Here is a 25,632-nt window from a genome sequence, read left to right as displayed (position 1 = left end):
TATCATGGTGTGCCGTACTGTTAAAATTCTGAGACCATGTGTTCCTAGAAGAGTTAGTCAGTATTTTGCTTCCCTGTATGTACAACTTGCAAAAAGACCATGAAGATAAAATTAGAGAGATTCGAGCCCGAACAGAAGCTTACCGGCAATCGTCCTTTCCGCAAACCATCTGGACTGGAACAGGAAAAGGAGGAAGTGACAGTGGTACACAAACTACCCTCTGCAATGCAACATAAGGTGGCTTGTGGAGTATAGATGTAGCTGCAGAGTTTCTATGTACACTTTGCATCCTGATGTAGTGTTCAAAGTGGAGTTATGTGTGCTCTGCTGCAAAAGTCTGTAACTGGTTGCTGATAAACATCTGACAACAAGAGGTAAATTCTACTTAAGTGTAATATTTGACATTAAAAAAATATTGGTTTTGCCAATATGTAGTTGATATTCTTCTGTGCAAAGCTACATAACTGCTTTCTTTGGGGTGCTAGATAAAAACAGCAACTGAGTAGTGTAAGGGGAATCGCTGTGGCGTTTTTGAAAGTAACTGTTTCTTTCCTTGTGAGTATGAGGGTACTTCAAAAAGTAAGTTACACATTATTATGGTAGGCTGAGTAACTTTTATTGAATGCTGCACTACACTTCAAACTGATGCCGATCAATGATGCTATTTTTCAACATAGTTCCAAAGTCTCTATAAGAAATAGTCAGAATGTTCTAACAACCATACATTTCCTCAATGACAGAAATCCACTCTTTGGTCACAGAGCTATTTTAAAATCATTGTGTGAAAATCATCATTGTTGAAAACTCTCTTTCCCCCAGTCATTATCACATCTTGTCAAAAAGGTGGAAATCACATGGTACTGGATCCGGACTTAGCCAGCATTTCGCTGCTTCCCTGTATGTACATTGCATTTGGTCCATATACTGCCAGAATTTCATGGTGAATCTGTGTGCAATTTAGATGTTTTACCCAAAAGAATTTGTAATGTTCCAAGTACTTCAACTTTAGAGTTTGTTTCCAGCTGCTGCACAATTTCAGTTACACAGTGTGATGCACTTGTTATCCATACTGCAGCAGAACTGTAGGGAACCCAGAACATGTACACTCCTCTGATAATGCACCACTCTTGTTGCAAAATATTCTTAACACATTATGATATGTGTGACTAACTTTATGAAGTCTCTACATATGTACATATATAAATTCATCTAGAGTTAACTCCTACTACTATCAATGTGAGTAGATTAGCACCAGTCACAATTCATTGTTGGTATGCTTTTCAGAGGTTAGTTGCAGTGGCTTCTTCTGCCTGTTAATGTAAAACTGACACATTCAGCATCACTGAACCATGTCTTTCATGAGAGGAGTAACATTAACTTGATATGTGAATGACTGAACAAGCATAGCAATCATGGGTACACTTCAAGTTGCAATGTTCAAATAACTACATTCACAGAAACGATTTTAGAATTGTGCATACTACTTTACTCTAGAGCAGGTCACAACACACACTTGCACTACTGTCACATGCATTCTTGTCAGTAGCAGACAATACAGTATTGTCAGAGTGACAATTCAGCATTTCCAAGTTGACAAGAGCTATGTCACATTGAGGCACAAGCTTGCAGGTTCTATTGTGGTCATTCCCACTCTATACAAAATATTCTTGTTCCTCAGTGTGTCCAACTAAGCACTTTCTGAATTTAGCCGTATTAATTCATATATAAATATTTAGGACAACAGGAAATAAAATGTGTTAGATAAGCACTTTTACCTGCTGTTACATACAAATGTCTGGACTTAATCTGTAGGTCATTATGGTGATATATGTGTCTATGGACAATGCATGTCCCATTGAGATTTCTTTTATAACTGTGTGGATTTGTTATTGTGACTTTGTATTGTTATCCATCTGAAAACTAAGAGCTTTTGCATTTGTTATTTTTTAATGTCTTTATTTCTGTTTCTTGAGTGTCATTGGCATTATAAGAGCAAGAGTTTAACTGTCCACATGAATTAACTATGTAAATCAACTTCTTCAGAACATTCATGTGTTCTAGAAATCACTGCACAGGCGTACTTCATCCATGAAATGCAGGGTTACACCTGAGAGAATATTGTTATATGATTGCTTTCTTATTTTTGAGAGAGAATGAACTAGTATTAGAGAAATAAAAGCAAACAAACAAAGATAATTACTTCCATGATTCATTGTGGATCCACAATGGAGAGATGCTTGCTTATGTATGAAACTTTGTATTGGAAACATAACTGCAAACATTTTGCATCTTTAGAAGTCATTGCTTGTGGTTCTGAGTATTTGTGTTGTTCATCTGTTCTTATTTGAAAACACAGATTATACACAATATTAACATAACCTTTAATATTGATTTACTGAATCCTTGAAATAATGTAGACATGTCAAAAGCTATGAGGCAAATAGGGCAATCATCTCAATTCCATGTAATGTGTGTATTATTAAACATGTCACTAATAGTTAGCACTGGCAATCTGTTGAAGTCCTGCACTGTTACTGAGGACATACAGTACAAATTACAAATAATGAAGTTTCTAAAGAAATTACAAAGAAATAACAGTATCCAATACACATGGATGTAGTTTACCATTAATAGTAAGCTAAGATAACAAGTCTGTTAACCATACTTCAAAATTCCAATAACAATTATTTATTTATTTATTTATTTCCTTCAGGTACCAAAGAACAACTGATATTTGCCTTTTCAATTTTTCAAAATATCCAGCGCCTCACAGAAAAAAATGGTAAAGTGAGAGGACTTGACAGCTTTCACTTTGTGCGTTTCTTATTTATCATTGCGGTGATTGCTGGTCATCGGATGCTTATTTCATATGGGCATCCAGTATACAATGGTGAAGACTTGGACAAGGTAGGATAATCGAATACTTAAGTCAAATCTGTACAAGGAAAACCAATTATTTAAAGGGATATTTGGAGGAAGGGGATAAGGGGGAGATACTGCACAATATAAGAAAAACACAATATTTTTGTGAGGGCACACTTTAGCTGATGGTTACTGGGTACATTGTAGTTTAATATCTCATATAGTATTATTTATTCATTTGTTTTTTGGTGGTGAGATTAGACACATTAATGTATGAACAATAAATCAATCCTACCTGTACATGGCTATTATCAAACTGTTTCAATTTGTCTTTTTGCTTTTAACATTTAATGTTACAAGCATGGGCATTGTCAACCAAGTATAATTTTTTTCAAAATTACAAATTACAAATTTTTCACTATATAATACAATTAAATAATTTAAGTTGTAGGATAGTAATTCATCCCATAGTGAACAATTGGTTTTATGTGCAATTTATTACTATACTTATTTCTAGAACAGGATTGTTTTTTACATTATTATTTGTGTTACAGCCAAGTTATACAGGCATTTATAGATCAGCCATTGCTTGAGTTGCTTTTTAAAAGTATCTCCATTCACCATCGTAATATAAGATAGTGGCTTTTTGCTGTTAAAGCAAATCTTCTGTTAACCATATGAAAATTTATATAATGCCTTGTGTCATATTTGTGAATTTCCATGTTTCTGTTTGTGACCTTAGTGCTTTCTTTCACTAGCATAATGGTTTCTAGCATATATGGAGATTGTGTGTGTGTGTGTGTGTGTGTGTGTGTGTGTGTGTGCGCGCGCGCGCGTGTGCGCGCGCGCGCGCGCGAGTGTGGGGGGAGGGGGGACCGGGGCTTAGGGGTGCTCAGTGACTAGGTTAATAGAGCCCTCTAGCATATATGTGGCATAAATATTGAGAATAGTGAATCTAATGAATATGCTTTTATGAGATGTTACGTATAGACTGGACTTTTTTTTCACCAGTTGCAACATTTTGTCTGTTTGGACCACTTAGTTTAAAGGGAACAATATTTATAATGTTTATTTTCTCTATGCTTAGTTTTAAATTGTCTCTTTCAAAGGGAGCTTTTGCCATTTCAATAAAGTTTTGAATCTCTTCAGTTATGCCAGACTCACTGTCTGTACAACAGACACCAGATGTGTCATTGGCATACACAGTGATGAAATGTTTATCATCTACAGAACTTGGGAAACTATTTACATAACATTTTAGTAGGAATGGATCTAAAATGGTGCCCTGAGGGACACCAAAATGTATAGTGTTTTATTCTTGACTGTGTCCCATCCAGTACCGCTCCATTATCATATAAAAGTTTGGTACTCTCTAGTCTACCTTTTGAATACATTTCTAGCTGTTGCATGAATTTTCCAGTGACACAACTCACTGAATTTTTTTTTATTTTGTGTGCTTTATGATGCACTGTATCCAAATCTTTTGATAGTCCATGAGCATTCCTGCTGATTAGGAATTTTCATTATTTTTTCAGGTACATAATGGACAAATGGTACTCTTACTGACTTGGTACTTTGACCTCCATGAGTCATACCATGTCTCATAATATGTCAGCATTGTTGTAATATTCCAAGATTCCTTTCAACATTATTCTCTCATCAGCTTGCTGAATGTTGAGACTAGGGCAGTGGATCTGTAGTTCTGGGCATGATTTTTTCTGCTTTTTTGTGTAAGGGTTTCAGTACAGCTAGTTTCAACTCATCAGGGAACACAATGTCTCCAAGAACACAGCTTATTAGGTGAATTAAATGCTACACTAGCTTACAATTTATTTCTTCAATAGATATGAAGAAATTTCATGTGATCCTGGTAATTTTTTTCTGGGTCCATCAGTAAGCTGTAGAATGTCATCCATGCACACTGCAGGTAGTGCACTGCAGCTCTGTTCATTAGTGGTCTCAAATGTATGCTGTGCATCCAGTCATCCGGTTTCAGGCAGATATCATTGTTAGCAAAATTTATAAAGTAATTACTAAACACTGCTTACTAGAAGGGGATCAGAAATGACATCATTATTCACAGTTGATTCTATATTATTAATTTTAGTCTCTGTTGAACTCTTTGTTATTTTCATTTACAGCTTACCCAACAAGACTTTGAAGCATTATCTGAGCTTCTTATCTGTTCGCTAATTCTTGCTGCTTTTCATTCCCTGACTTCTTTCTCGTAATGATATTTTTACTGCTCATAGAGTTCTTTATGTAACCTTACAAAATAGTTGTATGACCCATTCTAGACCATTGCTCAACTGTTTTGGATTCATGCCTAATTGGCTTGACAAGAGATACTGAATTTATACAAAGAAGGACAGCACAAATGGTCACAGGTTACTTTGATGCACTGAAGAGCATCACAGCTATGCCGAGACATGTGAATCAGCAGACATGTGAAGATAGATTCCAACTATCCTATGAAAGTCTACTTAAAAAATTTCAAGAACCATGATTAAGAGAGGCATTTAGGAATATAGTACAATTCCCTGTGTTTTGCTCCTGTAGGAACCCAAAGATAAGGTTGGACTATCTGCAGCACACACATGTCATTTAAGCAATTGTGCTTCCCACATTCTATACACAAATGGAAGAGATAGCAACTATAATTCATGGTTCAATAGAAAATGCCCTCTGCCATGACTGTCATATTCACTAAAACTTACATCTCATACTATACATCCCAACACAAACTAATTCTTCATGAATGTGGAATAACTCCAAGTCCACATTAATATAGTAGCTGTCAGAAACTACTTTCAATTAATTGTTGATTCTGCTATGGGATACTCTATTTTTGTTAATGAGGTTATAAAGAAATATAACACAGTTAGCTACTATATTTTTCTAAACAAACTGCTGTTTTTCCAATTTAACTAGATAGTTATAGATTGAAGCAGTGATATAGAGCTTGAGATATGCACAGCTAGCTCAGATGGTGAGAGCTGTTACTTTGAAAGTCAAAGGTCCAACTTGGTGTCCTTATCAGACACAAAGTTAAAGTGTGTTCAGAAGCTTCAGAAAATGTGCTACACACCTATGTCACCATTACATGCATCAGTCCATCTGTACAGTCCTACCTTATATTTTTTATTTCTCCAGTGTGTTGTTAACTATACCCATGTTCATAAGCCGAGGGATCTTTGAGATCAACAAAAAAATTCAACATCAGCACAATTCAGAAGAAGCTGTTGTGAGACAGACTGAAAATGTCATATATGTCCCACCAGTACAAGACTTTTTAGTGAACCTGCAACAGTCCATGTTGGCAGATGCCATGTGTATGCTGTTTATTACTGTATGACTGTGCATTTGGCTCAAAGTATGAAAACTGCAGATAAGCAGGATGAAACAGTAAACCATTTTAGGTGAAATTGCATGTCATTTGGTCATTGATAAATTAGAGATCAGCCATATTCAGTATAATGTGTGCTTTAGTTGTGATATTACAAACTTTAAAAATCATAATATCACATTGTGCATTTCCATTCATAAATTTAATATAATTTAAATGTCATTGTTCCAACTTTATATGCACTGCCATTTTGATGTTCACTGATGATGACTTTTGTATCTCTTCACAGATATACAGCAACTTTTTCAGTATCCTCTTAGCAAATGGGGCACTAGTTGTTGATGTATTCTTCACATTAGCTGCCTTTATTTCAGCTTATATTCTTTTTGATGAACTGGAAAAGCCAACAAATGCTAAGAATATTTTTTCTGTTATACTAACCCGATATTTAAGGTAAGTGATATCTGTTTATTATGTAAGTATTAATTAAATGAAAGTGGATCCATATTAATATATCTGAAAACAAAGATGATGTAACTTACCAAACGAAAGTGTTGGTATGTTGATAGACACACAAACAAACACAAACACACACAAAATTCAAGCTTTCGCAACCCACGGTTGCTTCATCAGGAAAGAAGGAAGGAGAGGGAAAGACGAAAGGATGTGGGTTTTAAGGTTAGAGGGTAAGTTTGAATTTTGTGTGTGTGTTTGAGTTTGTTTGTGGGTCTATCAACATACCAACACTTTCGTTTGGTAAGTTACATCATCTTTGTTTTCAGATATATTTTTCCCACGTGGAATGTTTCCCTCTATTATATTCATATCATTAATTTGAATCCACATTAAAATTTATATAGGATTTTAATTAAGGATTCTCCTTGCCATTTTATTTTTTATTTTTATTTACACCTCAAGTTGCGTAGGACCAAATTGAGGAGCAAATCTCCAATGTCATGGAACATATCAGTACATGAACTTACAGCATAAAAGTAATAAACAGATAAAAATAAATATTCATGAACCTGAAAAAAGTCAGTCCATAAGTTTAAGTAAACGCTATCAGCAATACAATAAGAATCAGCTTAATTTTTCAAGGAACTCCTCGACAGAATAGAAGGAGTGACCCATTAGGAAACTCTTCAGTTTCAATTTGAAAGTGTGTGGATTATTGCTAAGATTTTTTAATTCGAGTGGCAGCTTATTGAAAATGGATGCAGCGGTATACTGCACACCTTTTTGCACAAGAGTTAAGGAAGTCCAATCCAAATGGAGGTTTGATTTCTGCCAAGTATTAACCGAGTGAAAGCTGCTTATTCTTGGGAATAAACTAATATTGGTAAGAAGAAACAACAATAAGGAATATACATATTGAGAGGCCAATGTCAAAATACCCAGACTCATGAACAGAGGTCGACGAGAGGAAGGGAAGGGACAAATGAACCAGAAATATAGTTACATTTCTTAGGTGTTTGCATCTCGAGCAATAAGATTTTTGTCATATTATGTACCAATGCAACAGTGGTGCAGTTAGAATTTCAATTAGATCTCCTGCATGTTCTAATTTTAATCAAAGTGCTGCCAGTCAGCTTTATTTTGGGTAATATTAGCTTTATTTTGGGTAATATGGAATGGTATAAAAGCTCACCTGCCCCATTATCTTGCACCTTACACATAAAACTATGTGTCTAATTAAAGTACATAAGTTGCTGTGCCTCTCTAGAAACTACTAGAACAGATTTACCATATTTATTTTCTAACTTCAAAGTATCAAGCTTCAGTTGTGAAATTATATTGAAAGCTGTGTAATATTATGTTATTTAAACAAAAATTTGCTTTCAGTCTACTGAAATAATAACTGAGAGCTATTACCAGCTTATTTATTATACATTTATATCAATTTCTTCTTACAGATACTTTTGGCAAATCAAGAATGTTTTTGGATATGCCGTGGTTTCATTCTGACATGGGTTAGATGAGATATCCAGGCATAATAACTGATATGAAAATATAATCATTTTCTTATCCTTCAAAATGATAATGAACTATCTGTAATTTCATGTTGTCTATGGCCAGTCTGTCAGGGACTGTTGCAATTACCTTTGACAGTATGACACACATACAAGTATTCGGCTACTGCATCCTCCTAGCATTTCATTTGCATTTCTTTAAAAATGAAAAAAATTTAAATTACTTTTTAGATTAACTTGCTCCTGTCTAAGAATTCCAATATTCTCCATACTGACACCATTAGTGTATTCAGTGAATGTGTGCGTTATAAATGAAAGTCACAAGAAGGTAACTGCAAAAGTCTCTGAGACTTGGCTGACATGTTCACACTGAAGACTAACATAAAAACAAAATGAAGACAGAAACCACTAATTATTAAGACAAATGATTGTATTTTTTGTTTCTGTTGTTGTATCTGGAGGTCTGAGCTAAATGTTGTAAGAACTAAAGCAGTCAGATCACAGGTTTACACAGAAATTAATTTGAAAGGGAGCAAGATTCTGAACTTGCCATTTTTGGTGTGACTGTTTTAGTGAGTTTCAGAACATTTTGTGTCACAATAACTAAATTTGATAGAAAGTACAAAAAGTTATTTTATCCTAGATGATTCATACATCCGTTCCATGTTTCTAATGTGAATTACTTTGATACCTACATGCTCAGGACAGTTCATTGATGTATGCAAATACAGCATTGGCATAAAGTCTTTCCCCACCCACAAAATCTATTTCTGGGGAACTTTGCTAGATACAACTATGAAATTTGTTGCTAGATATAGCTATGAAATTTGTTGCAATGTACAGTGTTTGTAGTGTTGTCTTGTTTCTTCCTGTCTGGTTTAATGCCCCGTAATCAACTTATTTGCACTGTGTACAGTACCTGCGGGAGTATTCGCTCATAATAAGAAGTTGCGATCGGTGTAGATTCCGATGATTGCTTTTTTTCTTCATGAGTCATCTGACTGGTTTGGAGCGGTCCACAAAGACCTCCTCACCTGCGGCAACCACTTCATCTCAGAGTAGCATTGGCATAAGGTCTTTCCTGGCCCACAAAATCTATTTCTGAGGAACTATGCTAGATACAGCTATAAAATTTGTTTCAAATGGCAGCTCAGCTCATGGAGTGTTTTACAGATACACATGCATATGTGCTCTGTTTGTTGCCCATTGAGAGTCTAGGTCCTATTCAATTTCTCTCCATGAATTTTCCAATATCTCTTCTGTCAGCACCTCTACAGCATCTCATATTGGTGCTGTAAGAGTTTTTAAATCGGGAGCAGGTGAGCTGCACATTATCCTTAACATAACCTCACAAAACAGTCAAAAGAGGTTGTCGCTATGACATTGGGCTGTCTCTAGTGATCCCTCTGTCTGGAAAGGTTCCATCCAAGAACAGGTGAACAAATAACTCTTGGTGTGACAGTGCACCACCTTGCTGAAACACAACCCATGGTTAAAATTCCTGTGACTGAGGTGCTACATACAGTTCCAACACACCCATGTTGCTGTAATGGTAGACTCAATGATAAGGAATGGTCCAATAACTGTTTTGACATTAAACCTATTGTATATTTGTTCTTGGACTATCCCTTATCTGCTGCACTATGTTACATCGATTCAATGACCCCCAGGTCTGGACATTGTGCCAGTTTACTTTTCCAGAGATGTGAAAAGTCACTTCAAACTTTGTTAAGGTAGTCACTGTCTGTATTGACTCGTTCCTGTATGTTCCAGGCCAGCTCTGCACAGTGGGGCTTATCAGCTGGCTGCAAAGCTTTCAAGAGTTGTGCTATATATGCATGGAAATGCAGTTGTTTGTGTAAAATCTTAACCACAGTGCCCTAAGGGATGCTTGTTTCTCAGGAAACATAACGTGTTGATTTACGCAGACTGCATTGAAATGCTGTATGCATGGTATCAATAATGTCCCTACTCACTTCAGGCTGCAATTTGGGATGGCTGCTGAACCGTAATGGCTGACTGGGTTTCATGAGACCACCTAGCACATTGCACTTTCTGTTGCATAGGTGACATTTGGACAGCAGCCTTCCTAAATTATGCTACCTGTAACAAGAAAGAGAAAAAAATCACTTGCTGTCAGAGCACATGTAGAAATGTGTCTATAAAAATGTAATGAGTTAAGCTACCATTTACAATGAACTGCAGGGCTGTACCTACCATAATGCTTCATGCTCACCATGCACATTATTTTATGTTTTAATATGAAAATGAATGACACCTTTTTGGAACAATAATTCGAAATTACATCCTTCTTATGATAAAATCCAGAATATCTATGAGTTATTCACTAAAAGTGCCTTCACCTTCAGTCATATACTAATTTCTGTTGTACACAATTTAGATCACAAAAGTCATTTATTAACACTTTATTGAATATGCTGAAACACAGAATAAATTATGTATGGTTCATATAAGTTAACTACCAATCCTGTGAGTTTCCAGGACTGTAAGTGAAAACAACCTGAAGCAACACAACTTGAAATACAGTACTGGGCACCACTCATAGCTGAGGCTGAAATCAATCCCTTGGCTGATATGGTATCACAGTCCACTGAAGCAGACCTTAGCAGTGGAAGGCAGATGCCACTACACTCACATCCCAAGCAAGCTAAGTTGTCATGAACAGATAACACAAGTAGTTCAAAGAATATCCAGAGAAAATCGGTTTAGTATGAATTCATTGTCAATACTTCAGGTAGCTGTGGAGTGGAACACATTAACTATCAAACAAAAGTGAGAATGGGTCTGTAACCACTTGAACTCAAATCAGCCAGCTGACTGGCCACGTGACCAGCTGGACAAAGGTGTTGTGGTGCTCGCAACTTGCAACAACCACACCATTCATAGCTGAAATAAGTCATCTCATTAGCATGGTGTCACTCACTGATATTTTCATGGGACTGCAATATCCCTAGCATGTAGGTGCAAAATTATTTAGATGATGCAAAGGAGGGTGATGTGCTGCCTGTGGGCTGTTGCTGGATGAGGTCCAGGTGGGCACTTCTGGTATGTCGATGCTCTGGTCCAGTGGAGAAGGTGAAGAAGCAGAAACTGGCTACTCAGACTGACGTGCCAGAAGTATCGCATTCTATCAGTGGGGCTGTGAGGGCCTCCTTTGCTATAAAGAAAGGAGTTTGAAAGACCAAATGCCCTTCATCCCTGTTGAGATGCTGAAAATCATGGCACAGAGCCACCACTGCTGCAGTAGCCCCTCAGATGCTACTATAGTGACAGTGGTAATATTGTGTGTGTGAGTTGTGCTTGTGTGAATTGTGTGTGTATTTTCAACTTCAGAAGAAAGCTTAGTGTACAGCAGTCTTTCCATTGTGCCTATCTGTGACTCAATGTTTTCTCTATATGGTGAATAGCAATCTATCTATCTAAACATTCCAATGTTTAAAATAAAATATGGAAATACGTGGTACCTGAAAGATTGTAAAAACATCATAAAAAGAAGTAAAATGAAAAAGCAATGACAAGACCATAAAAAGTGGAAATGATGGCTCCAGTCCCATGAGGAGATATGTAGGTTTCCAAAACCAATGGCAACCAAGACTGATACTTTGTTTTAAAAAATGCTAACTGTAGGCAAGTAGCAAAATGATAGCATAATACCATTTTCCACAATACCACTAATAACAGAGAGTAGCACACAAAACATAGGTTACTGGTGCACATAATACAAATTGTAAGGAACTGATGGCGAAGAAAGTTTTTTAAGCTATGACAGTGAAAATGGGGGTGACCCAAATTTCCATACAAATGGTTTCAAAAAAACACAGCTGCAGTTCCAGGAGGAACAGCAACACTTGAATCATCCACAACAAATGTAGTAGCAACTAGAATGATAATCTAAGGAATCATTATGTGCCTAACCAGCAAGTAAATTCCAAAGGAAGAAAAAAACTTAAAAGAAAATAACCCTGCCGTGGGAGAGGCTGAAATGAAGCCCACATGTATGGCACTAAGGAAAATAAAATTTTCTTTGGAAAATAAAATTTCCTTTCCAATCCATGCACAATTCAACCCTCCTTTTGGGACTGTCCAAATATTTAGAAACTCAGTCTCCAAAACTTTCAGACATTCACATCAACTCAAAACTCCACTGGGTCAAGGGACTATATCAGCCAAGTTTGTGAAAAGATAGCCCCAGATATTTTACCTCATATAGCAATGAAGAAATATGGTGAACAGTGATTATCTTTATGTGCCACACTAACATATAATGTATATAAAGATAAATGTAAAATCTATTCATTTTCACTTTGTATGAGTTTTAATACACTAAACTTTTTGTGGATTTTTGTTTTGCATCATGCAGTATTGTTAAATGAAATTGTTACATTTGTTATTTTTTACTGAATAGTGAGACAATAGCCAATGACAATTTTTAAACAAGAGAAATATTGGCTAGTGGTAAATTTATTTTAAATGTACTTAAATATCTTAGGACATGTTTTAATTGACATTTTGTAAGTAAGTAATAGTTTTACTTATTACTTACTGTTAATTACTATTACTATTACTTTCTTACATTTTATGTTGACAGGTTGACGCCATCATATCTGGTTATTCTGTTATTTGAAATTTGTGTCTTACCTTACATAGGTAATGGACCATTCTGGAAAACCAGTGTTATTAAAGAGCAAAATCGCTGTAGTGCATACTGGTGGGCTAATATACTATACATTAACAACTATCTAGATATAAAAAATCTGGTAAGAGAACCAGCTACATTGCTATTAATTATGCTTTTCTCCCAATCTATCACTTTATATGCCTGTGTTATCATTTGTTATATCTTCCTTTCCATTTCCATTTCTTTTTGTCTCTTCTTGAACTTTAGTACATTCATGTTACAATCAACTATTAGTTCTACTTGATGTCTGTATTTCATTTATTTTTGTTCTTTGTTGTGTTGTTGTTGTTGTTGTACTTGTTGTTGTTGTTGCTGCTGCTGCTACTGCTGCTGTTTGCTATCTGCATTTTCATCACTTCAGTGCAGAAGATATCTTTGTAATGTGATGTGATGGAAACCAAGGAGGTATATTCTACACAAACTATAGAGCTAAGTTTTTGAGTTGAGCACATGTGACAGCGTAAGAATGTTTTATCAGAAAAGTAGATAAAGCATTGTTAGCTATACAAAAATGAGGCACTTTCTTGTCTGTACGTACTTAACAACAGTACTAGAAAGAAGCATTATGGATAAACAGTCATATCTGAAAAATGGTATCTGTTTTTAATTTATGTGTGAGCTTCCTTTTACAGACGTCTATTATGGGAGCTTACAGAATGTTGCAGTTAGATTTTGGTGTAGATGTTATTCAAGTAACTACTGTGGTTTTACCTATCAAACAATGTAAGACATATTTCACACCTACTTTGTAACAGGGTTTCCTGGCCTTCTATCCACCACAGTGAATGAGAATAAGTTCGCCATGGCTCTAGCTATTGTAGGGGATGATCACGAAATTTTGTTGGATGTTATGGCAGAGATGTTGAGCATTTCTGACAGCAGTATATACCCTGTTTTACTTCATTACTTGCATTCATGACATGCTTATTCACAATAAGACTTGAAGTGACGAATCCAAGAAGGAAACCAAATGTAATAGTAGAAATGTCGGGAGCTTCAGTAACTTGCAGCACAGCATGATTAGGAAACTAAAAAAAAAAATCTTGTAGCTTTTTCCTCTTTCCTGTTTTATACAAAAACCACCATTACAAATAATTAAAATAATCATGGCGGCCAGTTTTGTGGAGAATAAGTTGTTCTGAAGACAGTATTGGCACAGATTCTATGATTGTTGTGCCATACATATCAGAGGATAAAGAGACCATGTTAAGCTAGATCTTGCTTAAATTGTCATGGGAAAAAATTTCCTCATGCTTTACTAACTCACCTTCAGTTTTAACATAGTTTTTTAATATTAAAAAGTCCAATTCCTCCCATTTTTACAGATATTATTGAGTCATCTCTTAAACTGTTGTTCTTATAAAGTACCTCTTTGTCAGTCTATTCATTACTGAAGCAGAAATATTTTTTACTTCTATATAAGTACATCATTTATTTTGTGTGATTCACTACTTTTAGTCAGATTTTTTCCATATTTTGTGAATAATCTCAAAATGTTTCATTTTGCGCACACTGCACTATACTATTGATAGTGTTTGTAAAAATGTACATTATACTAAATTGTCAGTTTTATTCATTGTTCTCTTTCGTGTGATTTTCTAAATATTATATCCATTCTGCAATATGTTTTTGTTAGTTATTGACTTTGTCTCCATGGTATATAGTCACTGCAAAGAAACTTCTAAAAACAATGGCAACAGGACAACAGGTGTAAAACACACCATAGGGCTAAAGATACAGATATGCTAAATTAAACATATATCGCTGTCAAAATAGCATTTTGTGAAGCTTTCAATGACTGTTGTAGCAGAACGTTGTTAAAAGACTTCTCACAGAATTCAATGAAATTTGTCCCCTTTACAAAGTAAAATCCAAAAGGACTGCCCCAGTTTAATTTTTACACCACTGCAAAATGAGTAGGGTATACTAGTTTCAATTGCATTGAGAAACAGCTGAAAACACTAAAATTGAACAAGGCCCCAGGACCCAATGAAACTGTTCAGAGATTCTTTGCAGAATGGACAGTTGGGTTACTGACCCCCTCAACCACAATATGCTGTAGAGGGCACAGGTCACACCCATAAACAATAAGGATAACAGGCATGATCCACAAACTGCTGCCCAGTATTACTGTCATCCATCTGGTGTGTAAGCTTAGAACATATTTTGATCTCAAGTGTAATGAGATATCTCTGACAGAGTGACCTCTATTGGAACCAGCACGTGTTCCATTAATATCAATCAAGCGAAACTCAACTCTTGCTTTTCTCACAAGACACCCTGAAAGGCATGGGTCAAGACAGTCCTGTAGATACAGTATTTCTTGACTTCTGAAAGGGATTTGAATCAAGAAGCAATAATTAATGAAGTATGATAATATGGGGGGGGGGGGGGGGGATGACATAACACATTGTCTTGGATGAAAAGTCATTGAGAAAGCAGAAGTAGCTTCAGAAGTGCCCCGCAGAAGTGTGTTGGAGCCCTTGACTCATGCTGTATGTTAATAATCTGGGAGACAGTATTAATATTAACTTCATCTTTTTGCAGGTGACACAGTTATATGTAACAAAATACTCTAAAACACTGCACAAATATTCAGTCACATCTTCCTTTAAACATACATCAATTAATCACAACTTGAATCAGTCAACTAAATCAAAGACTTGGTAGTAATAATTTGTGGTGACATGATATGGAATAATTACATAGGCACAGTTGAAGGTAAATCAAAAGGCAGACTTTGATTCATTGGTAGGCTACTGGGAAAATACAGTCAGTGTTCAAAGGAGATTGCTTACTGAGCACTCCTGTGATCAACCCTAGAATATTGCTCAACCAAATAGGACTTACCATAGGGCGCATTGGATGTACACAAAGAAGGGGAAGCATAAATAATCAAATGTTTGTTTGATGCACAGAAATGCTAAAAAAACTGAAACGTCAGATACTTGAAGACTGACATAAAATATCATATGAAAGTCTACGCAGAATGTTTCGAGAATCACTATTAAGTGAGGAAGCTAGAAGTATGCTGAGCCCCCTATGTATTGCTTCTGTGGGGACTGCAAAGATAAGGTTATGTTAATAACAGCATACATAGAGGATTTAAGCAGTCATTCTACCTATACTCCATATGCCAGTGGAACAGGAATAAACTGTAATACATGGTACTGCAGAAGTACCCTGTGGAATGCACATCAGTTGATTTGCTGAGTGGCTGTAGATGTAAATAAGGATGCTTTGTCAAAGTATTGTATGTAATAGGGTATTTTCTAATAACATGTGTAATTACTTGTAGCTGTGTTACAGCTCACAGCCCCAAGGTATTTCAGTTTTGAATGACAGGAGAGTGCAGTGTGTTTCAAGTGGTATTTTAGAACTGACATTGACTACTAAGATGAAGTTTTTACTGTAAATTTAATCAACATAGCCAAAGCCTTGCAGACAAACAAAAATTATGTGAAGAAAAATGTAGTGTGAGGAGGGCTATGTGAGAGGCGTTCAATGAATTCAAAAGTAAAGCTCTATGTACTGACTTGGCAGAAAATCCTAAGAAATTTTGGTCTTATGTCAAAGCGGTAGGTGGATCAAAACAAAATGTCCAGACACTCTGTGACCAAAATGGTACTGAAACAGAGGATGACAGACTATAGGCCGAAATACTAAATGTCTTTTTCCAAAGCTGTTTCACAGAGGAAGACTGCACTGTAGTTCCTTCTCTAGATTGTCGCACAGATGACAGAATGTTAGATATCAAAATAGACGACAGAGGGATAGAGAAACAATTAAAATCGCTCAAAACAGGAAAGGCCGCTGGACCTGATGGGATACCAGTTTGATTTTACACAGAGTACACAAAGGAACTTGCCCCCCTTCTTGCAGCGGTGTACCATAGGTCTCTAGAAGAGTGTAGCATTCCAAAGGATTGGAAAAGGGCACAGGTCATCCCCATTTTCAAGAAGGGACGTCGAACACATGTGCAGAACTATAGACCTATATCTCTAACGTCGATCAGTTGTAGAATTTTGGAACACGTATTATGTTCGAGTGTAATGACTTTTCTGGAGACTAGAAATCTACTCTGTAGGAATCAGCATGGGTTTCGAAAAAGACGGTCGTGTGAAACCCAGCTCGCACTATTCATCCACAAGACTCAGAGGGCCATAGACACGGGTTCACAGGTAGATGCCGTGTTTCTTGACTTCCACAAGGCGTTCGATACAGTTCCCCACAATCGTTTAATGAACAAAGTAAGAGCATATGGACTATCAGACCAATTGTGTGATTGGATTGAAGAGTTCCTACATAACAGAATGCAGCATGTCATTCTCAGTGGAGAGAAGTCTTCCGAAGTAAGAGTGATTTCAGGTGTGCCGCAGGGGAGTGTCGTAGGACCGCTGCTATTCACAATATACGTAAATGACCTTGTGGATAACATCAGAAGTTCACTGAGGCTTTTTGCAGATGATGTTGTGGTATATCGAGAGGTTGTAACAATGGAAAATTGTACTGAAATGCAAGAGGATCTGCAGCGAATTGATGCATGGTGCAGGGAATGGCAATTGAATCTCAATGTAGATGAGTGTAATGTGCTGCCAATACACAGAAAGATAGATCCCTTATCATTTAGCTACAAAATAGCAGGTCAGCAACTGGAAGCAGTTAATTTCATAAATTATCTGGGAGTACGCATTAGGAGTGATTTAAAATGGAATTATCATATAAAGTTAATCGTTGGTAAAGCAGATGCCAGACTGAGATTCATTGGAAGAATCCTAAGGAAATGCAATCCGAAAACAAAGGAAGTAGGTTACAGTACGCTTGTTCGCCCACTGCTTGAATGCTGCTCAGCAGTGAGGGATCCGTACCAGATAGGGTTGATAGAAGAGATAGAGAAGATCCAACGGGAAGCAGCGCACTTCGTTACAGGATCATTTAGTAATCGCGAAAGCGTTATGGAGATGATAGATAAACTCCAGAGGAAGACTCTGCAGGAGAGACACTCAGTAGCTCGGTATGGGCTTTTGTTGAAGTTTCGAGAACATACCTTCATCGAAGAGTCAAGCAGTATATTGCTCCCTCCTACATATATCTCGCGAAGAGATGATGAGGATAAAATCAGAGAGATTAGAGCACACACAGAAGCATACCAACAATCCTTCTTTCCACGAATAATACGAGACTGGAATAGAAGGGAGAACCGATAGAGGTACTCAAAGTACCCTCCGCCACACACCGTCAGGTGGCTTGCGGAGTATGGATGTAGATGTAGATGTAGATGTAGATGAACAAGTTATAGTATACAAATATAATATATGAATGAAATTAGCTTCAAAGTTAACATCTTTAATGTAGTGACAATATTCCATGTGTACCTACACTATATAATAGTCCACTAAAATTGATACTATAACTGAAATTCAAATTTAATAATTTTGTATTTTGTTTCTGTTGAATTTTGAACTATACAGAAACTTTATAAAAAGTAGTAGCACTATGTGAAACAGCAGATATTTAACTTTTAATTATTAACTTGACAATAGGGTTACCATAATCATACTGCTGTAAATAGAAAGCCCATAAATTTTGGCACGTATGATCTCTTTCATGCACTCCAGCATGTGATAAAGATAATTTCTGTGCATTGTGGCACTTCAGTTTAATAAAGAAGTTGGCAGAATTCCCTTTTTTGCTCTCAATGTTCTAAAAGTACTCATTTTCTTTCTTTGCTGTATTACATATGTATTGTTTTCTTCATCTTTCAGTGCATGTTTCCAAGTTGGTACCTGGCTGTTGATTTCCAAATGTTTGTGCTGACTACTTTTCTTATCTACATAATATGGCGATGGCCAAAAGTTGGCTGGATTATAACTGGTATTATGGCCACCTTGTCAGTACTTATACCGTTCCTTGTCATATACATGTGGAATATTGAACCAATTGTGAAACCATTTCCCAGGTGAGTAATTGAAAAATAATAGCAGTTGGTAATATTATTCTCTGATATCAATGATGACACCTGTTATACATATTTGTACAGGAGATCAAACATAGTCTCCTTTATTTACATTTGTCTACATTCAAACTGATATCCCATAACAATTTCTTGAATTTTTTGCTTTATTGCCTTCGTTCTTTATCCTACATTTTTTTCCTTCTTTACCCATTTTTCCTTTGTATCATGGCGCATTTTTATTTGTTCATGAAACATTATCTTACATGATAGTAAATACTGCTGCGTCTCTCCTTACTTGATTTATAACAGCTCCCATGTCACATGTATGCATGCAAGCAAATGAAACCCACTTTCCAGAAAATGTGGAACTGTAATTAGAACATAGTAGAACATCCAGCCAAATAATAAAGATAGATATTCTTTCAGCTCTTGTGCAACATTCTCTTCTAAAATTTACACATTACTTCTTTATGCCAGAGCTACATTAAAATTAAAACCTAAATGTTCTGCATACTTGTATTAGTGTCATATTTCTGTACTCAATTCAATGTGCTTTGCTCTTACAAGTATCCCTCATTGTTTTGACCTAAAGACATATTCGGCATATCTTCAGTCTGTGTTAACTTACTGGATTATTTTCTGGGCACAGCAGAAGTGACCAAGGAGAATCTTGTGCAATCAAATAACTGTATATCTTTCACAGGCATCTTTATGATCTTGGAATACTTAAACTCACCTACCATTACATTTATTCCTTAATAGTTTCAGCAAAACTAAAATATGCACAATTACAATATAATATACATAGAAATATTTTTCATGTAGACTTTTTGTTGTCTGGTGTAGATTTCAGAGTGAAGTTATGCACTCTGTTGTTAAGGTATTGAAGATGTATATGCTGAAGACATCAGAGTTGCTACGTCTCCAGGATCTTTTTAGTAATTTGGCGGGGCTGATAATAATTTTGTCTTTTTACATAGTCACAATATTATTGATATGAATTTTAGTTCACTGGTGCACTAATTTGTGCATATTGTGAGGTTTGTATCATTGTAAATGGATCAAGGGAAAGAAGGCAATAAAATATGAGAGGTGTATAATTCTTGGAATGTTATCAAAAGGTTACTGAGTGGGAGAGTGGACTGATGATTGTTGGGTGGAGGTATGGGCTGGAAGAAACAAAATTTTTATGTGGGGTTTAGGTTGATTTTGGTCACTTACCCTTGCCTATTCCTTACTGCTCCACTTGGACAATGTAGCTTTGTGCATATGTGCTTTAATGAAGAACTCAATTTTACAAGCTAAGATATTAAATTTTTCACTTGCTTGTTTTTAAAGAATTTTATGATCTACATGATCAGACATTTTGCAAAACTTGTAAAATTATGAGGATACATACCGCCACTAAACAAACTTATCATCCATGTACTGGAATCAAATATTCAGTATGTGGATGGTACGTTCATTTTGTGGTGGCATGGCAGGAAGGAACTCGGTCATTTTCACAAATATCTCAATGGGATCAATCCAAAGATTCAGTTTACCAGGAAGGAGGAGTGCAATGGGAGACTGAATTTTCTTGAGGTGCTAGTTTTCAAGAAAGAAGATGATAGCTTGGGCCACACCCTTTACCAAAATCCCATGCACACAGACTGTTACCTATACCAAGATTGGAACCACCATCGACAACAAAAGTGAGGCATCATAAAAAGGTTGGCAGATATAGCAAGGAAAATCTGTAAACCAGAACACATGACACAGAATTAAAACAACTCACCAATGAATTGCTCATGAACAGTTATTTGTTTGCTGAGGTGAAAAGAGTGTTAAGACCATCACGTAAAAGTCATAGCAGTGCCCAAGTACTGATGAAATTGAAAGTTTTCCTGCCTTTCATCAATGACATTACCAACTGCAGAGGAAAAATACGAAAAATTGGAGCATCATGGTACTCTATAAATCCCCCCACAGAAGATACAAGATCACATAAAATCAGCCAAGGATGTTTGCCAACCACTTCAAAAAGAAGGAATTTATAGGATTCTGTATAGTTGTGGGGAGTTGCACATGGGTAATACATAAAGAATGGCCAAGAAATGACTAGAAGAACCCAATGGCAACTGCAGAAGAGAGGAGACTGACAGATCAGTTGTGGAACATGCTCTGCAGGCAGGAGACCATAACATTCATTTTAATAGGACTCAAGCACTAGAAGCCTCAAGCAGATACCACGAAAGATTATAGAGACAGGCCACTGAGATTGTAAAGCACCCCAGGAATTTTAATAGGAAGGAGGCAGACATGAAACTGAGTGACATCTTGATTCTGGTGCTGAAGAAGATGTGTACCAGTCTTCTGTCACGGAGTTGTGACCTCCCCTTCTCTCTTTGCTCTGTTTCTTTCACTGATCTTTCCTCTTCTTTCTTCCTTATTTGTACCGCAGCTATATCTCAGGGTTTTCAATGCAGAAATGTAGTGAGAAGGGAGCACATGTGTGTGATGGTTCACGATATCATAGTGCTGTGAGGGAGTGTCACTTGGGTTTGAGAAGACTGATGACTGAAGTACGAATATTTCTCAAAAGAAACTTTTAAAACTATAAATAGTAGCATAGCTAGTACTATCTATCATTCTACTAAACTGAATGAGCAGAACACCATTGATGAAGTTTCAACCTCAAAAGAAGTTTATTAATACCAATCAGCTGAAAAAAACCTTATCCAATCCAGAAGTCATTCACAGTTAGAGAAATTAGTTTCTGATGTGTATGTAGCAGTCATTAATACTTAAAAGATCATTTCAGTAATTCTATCACTATCTGTTTATGAGTTGCTAAGTAACATATCAACAAGTTGACTATGCAATGATTAATATTTGTCGTATCCCAACAGTAAATCGCTTCTCGCGAGCTTTAAGCATCAAGACGATTACTATGCTGCTCATATAAGTCTTTGATAGTTATTATCAAGCTAATGTCCATAAATTGCAGTTAATGTTACTGAATCACACACGCAACGATAACACCCGATATCCAGCCACGTATCTTGAACTCTGCGCCGATATTTGAGAATTCGCGTGCAATTTGTTTGCAACAAAGTTGGGCCGTGGTTCCCTAGAATAATTTTTAAATCAATTGTGGGTTCTAAATTAACAATTCTATGCCCATTCATGAAAGTTACAGGGGATTCACACTCAACAACTACTTGATCGCGCACTCGAGCAACACGGAAGTTTTTTCCTTACAAAGAGAAAACATATCATGCATAATGCAAAAAGGTTATTTGCTATGTCAAAACATATTTATATCTATCTCATTAAAACTCATTACCTATTAAATGTTGTACATAATTAAATTCTTTACTCTGTAAATAATCAATAAAATTTAGAAATGAATGACATGTATAAAAATATCTCAAGTTGATACGATGTCATGGGTCACTACTGGTTTCGACTCCCCTACATTCACGTGACGCAAAGTAGATCCGACTATATAGGACATACTCATGTAATGTTACAGAATGATAGCAACAGTGGATGAAGGCAGTCAACAACAGCCAATTGCACTTGTGCATTGAAAACATGTGATGCCATGCCACTGCACGGAAGCATGCGGAAGTGAAATTTTTCTGTAGTCAATAGTGTGTCAGGGTGTGAATCAGACATTCAAAGAAGCTACGGTCCTCCTTGAAAATTTCCTCTGCAGATGGGGATGAAACATTGAGTTTCGAGGTGAAATCCATTTGATCACAGCACAATAGCATGTAACATTTTATTGATTGTGACATTTCTGGCCGTGGAAGTTTACATTTCAGAGTTAGTTGTGCAAGTGTCCCCTATTACTGGGAACAATCAAATGTAGACCACATCATGGATGGTGTCACAGTGGGAGGGATGTCACATCAGTCATGCTCAAGTGTGGTCAACTCACTATACTGAGTAACTCCTGAAGCTTTGCAGTTACATATTCAACATAATGTTTCATCCTGGGCTTGTCATATTGCTCAAAAAGTCAGGATAATTCCCAGTGATGTGCATAATGTCACCTTCAAGTGCATATTTGAGGTTATGGCCCAGTCCTTTTGGGGGACCCTCAATACTATCTTCATTAGAAAGACATTTTCACAGGTATCACCAATGAGACCTGCAGCTGACTTAAAAATGCTGGTTACATGGTATTGCTTAGGTGGGTAGTTCTGTGCTAACTTGGACATTTGCCTCTCATAACTACTATGTAGCAGGTGGTCTTGGTGATCCTTGTGCTACTGGCCTTAACTAATAGTTTTCCTCTCATCTATTAGAGGGTTCCTGAAATCCTTGGGTAGCCAGCACAATTTTGTCCACATTCTGCAGAACAGTGAAACTGTTCGAGACACATAGACAAAAGCTAGAAGATGTGCAGTGTCTCTTAAGCCTCATGCCCGATTCAAGTTTTACTGTAGACCAATCATTTACTGTATTGTTAACCTTACTGCTGCCAACTGTAGCTGTCAATTGACATAATTCTGCCTGTACTGCTACCAGATCAGCTCTTTGAGTTTCAAAAACAGTTGCTCCTTTTCCATAATCATGGAGTGATAAGCACAACTACTACAGTGCCAAAGGCTCATGGCATCTCCACTCAAACTGATTGTATCACAGCATGCAATAAGAAAAAGACACAGACAATCTTTATGCTGTTGCCCATTTCTCTGTGCTTTGCAATAGTTTCAACACCTCTCCATAGTGACAATATTTTTTTTAGTCTAGATAGGTTATTTAACAAAATTATGATTATGTGACTTTTTCTTTTTTATTTAATTACATATGAAGGACACTTACACACTTACACACACACACACACACACACACACACAGGTGCACATGTGGGTGTTTTTGTAAAACTTCATGAATTAGCTTAATAATATGTTACAAATAATTTTCACTGGAAAATTATTTTTCCTGTGTGTGATTTCTTGAGCAGGTATTAGGATTAGTTAATCTCTGTTGACTATACAAATATAAATGTTTTAGTCAAATAATGTACCGTTATTTTTTACTTGATGAGTAGCTCATAAGTGTTTTCTTAATAAACAGGTCTTAATACAATATTGACTATTGCATACAACAGTACTTACCTTCCATGTCCTTAGAAGAATTGCTAGTCTCACTGTTTCACACTTAATTACTGTAAACACAAGTATATCTGGTTTAAGCCGTCCATTTGACTGAGCACCAGAAGGTCATAATCAGTTCTGGGGACCAAGTTGCTAATTGTGAACTTCATTGAAGTTCTGTGAGCAAGGCTGGTCCTCTCAACCTTCCCCGCCAGTCACTGAAATGATCCAAGGATGATAATATTTACTGAATATTCCATCAGTACAGGGAGGAAGATAGATACATTAAAAACTGAAATACAAAATATTGATGTTATACAATAACCTTTATTTTATAGTTTGTTGTGAACCAGCTTCGAGCTCTCTACATCATTCTCTGGCAACTCAAGATGAAACAAACAGTCCAAACAACATCATCAAGTGGTTTTAGCTGTACAGGATATTTTTTCCAGATATGTAACCTTTACGACTGAGTATCCATGCAAAAGGCACAAGCCTAATAAACGTACAAAGAAGCTATGAACAGAACCAGGGACAGAGGGAAGGGGGTAGAGGTGGAGGAAGGAGACAATGGAATATGCCTGGGGGATAGTTATACTACTTACAACAATCCTGTTTCATCCAGTACATCACAGTCACCAGTTATATTGTCCCTATAACACGGTAGTCTGTGCCAGTACTCATTTGTGTACTATTTTGGCCTGTACATTCTTATACTTTTAATCTTTGAGTATAATATAATGTCAGGTGTATTTATTTTTATTGTGTTTTTGTGTAGATAGATAATCATAAAAGTCACAGGTCCTTGGAAAAACAATCTTTGTACAGTAACGAACTCTCACTGATGTCTGAACTATCTGTTTAGTCTTAAGTTGCCTGAGGGTGGCCTAGAAAGCCAAAAGCTGGTTTGCAATAAATCTTAATGTTAAACATCAGTACCATGTATTACAGTTTTTAATAACATCAAAATATTACTTTGGAGCCCAGGCAACAGGCATTATTTGACCCAAGAAATGTCACAATCTGTAGTTAGTTGCTCACTGTCCTGTCGCTGTCTGCTGGAGCAGCATGTACAACATGTAAAATATGGCCTCTTGGAATCCTCGGTTTGAGGAGAGCAGTAGTTTTTTTCCCTGTTGTACCTTCTGCAATTAGCTCATCATATTTGTCTACATATCAATCATTAGGCAATAGTTATTGAAATAGTAGATAAATATTTACAATTGGTCTACCTCTATGCATAATGTACACTATTTAGAAGAAATAATTTAATTGGATGGATAAAAAATTTACTCACGAAGCAGCAGCAGAACAGAGCCAGTGGCTCCTCCTTCAAGCAGAAGGGTTGAAGGCGAAGTAAGAGCACTGAAGGAAAAGGACTGGAGAGATTCAGAAAAAGGGGTACATTTTGGGAAAATCGCCCAGAACTGTGTGTCAGGGGAGACTTACCACATGGAATTAGAAGGAATGTCTTTCCTTCTCATACCATGCTGTAAGACTCCCCTGACCTGCAACTCTGGGTGACTTTCTTGAAATGTACCCCTTTTCCTAGACCTGGCTCCAAAAGCTTGTCTGATTACAACCTTCTTTTATGTGTGTGTTTTGCTGCCACTTGGTGAGTAGATTTTTTGTCCATCCAATCAAATTATTTTGTAATTGGTTGCTATTGTTGTTAGACTACATAGGTGGTTGTACGCATCATAACT

At 36.5% G+C, this 25,632-nt stretch overlaps 1 protein-coding gene across 1 annotated transcript in view; it reads left to right on the top strand.

Moving 5' to 3' along the window:
* The window catches only part of LOC126236457 (nose resistant to fluoxetine protein 6-like), a 181,465-nt gene that overhangs the window by 108,657 nt on the left and 47,176 nt on the right, over positions 1-25,632 (top strand). Inside the window, exons 6-9 of the mRNA XM_049945776.1 lie at positions 2,714-2,907; positions 6,498-6,661; positions 12,788-12,956; positions 18,643-18,836. Of these exons, the coding sequence (XP_049801733.1) occupies positions 2,714-2,907; positions 6,498-6,661; positions 12,788-12,956; positions 18,643-18,836 (721 nt within the window). The remainder of the gene's footprint in view (positions 1-2,713; positions 2,908-6,497; positions 6,662-12,787; positions 12,957-18,642; positions 18,837-25,632) is intronic.

The sequence above is a fragment of the Schistocerca nitens genome, chromosome 2 (genome assembly GCF_023898315.1).
Source record: "Schistocerca nitens isolate TAMUIC-IGC-003100 chromosome 2, iqSchNite1.1, whole genome shotgun sequence".
Classification (NCBI taxonomy): domain Eukaryota; kingdom Metazoa; phylum Arthropoda; class Insecta; order Orthoptera; family Acrididae; genus Schistocerca; species Schistocerca nitens.
The sequence above is the reverse complement of the archived record's forward strand: the minus strand, read 5'-3'. Positions and strand labels throughout refer to the sequence as shown.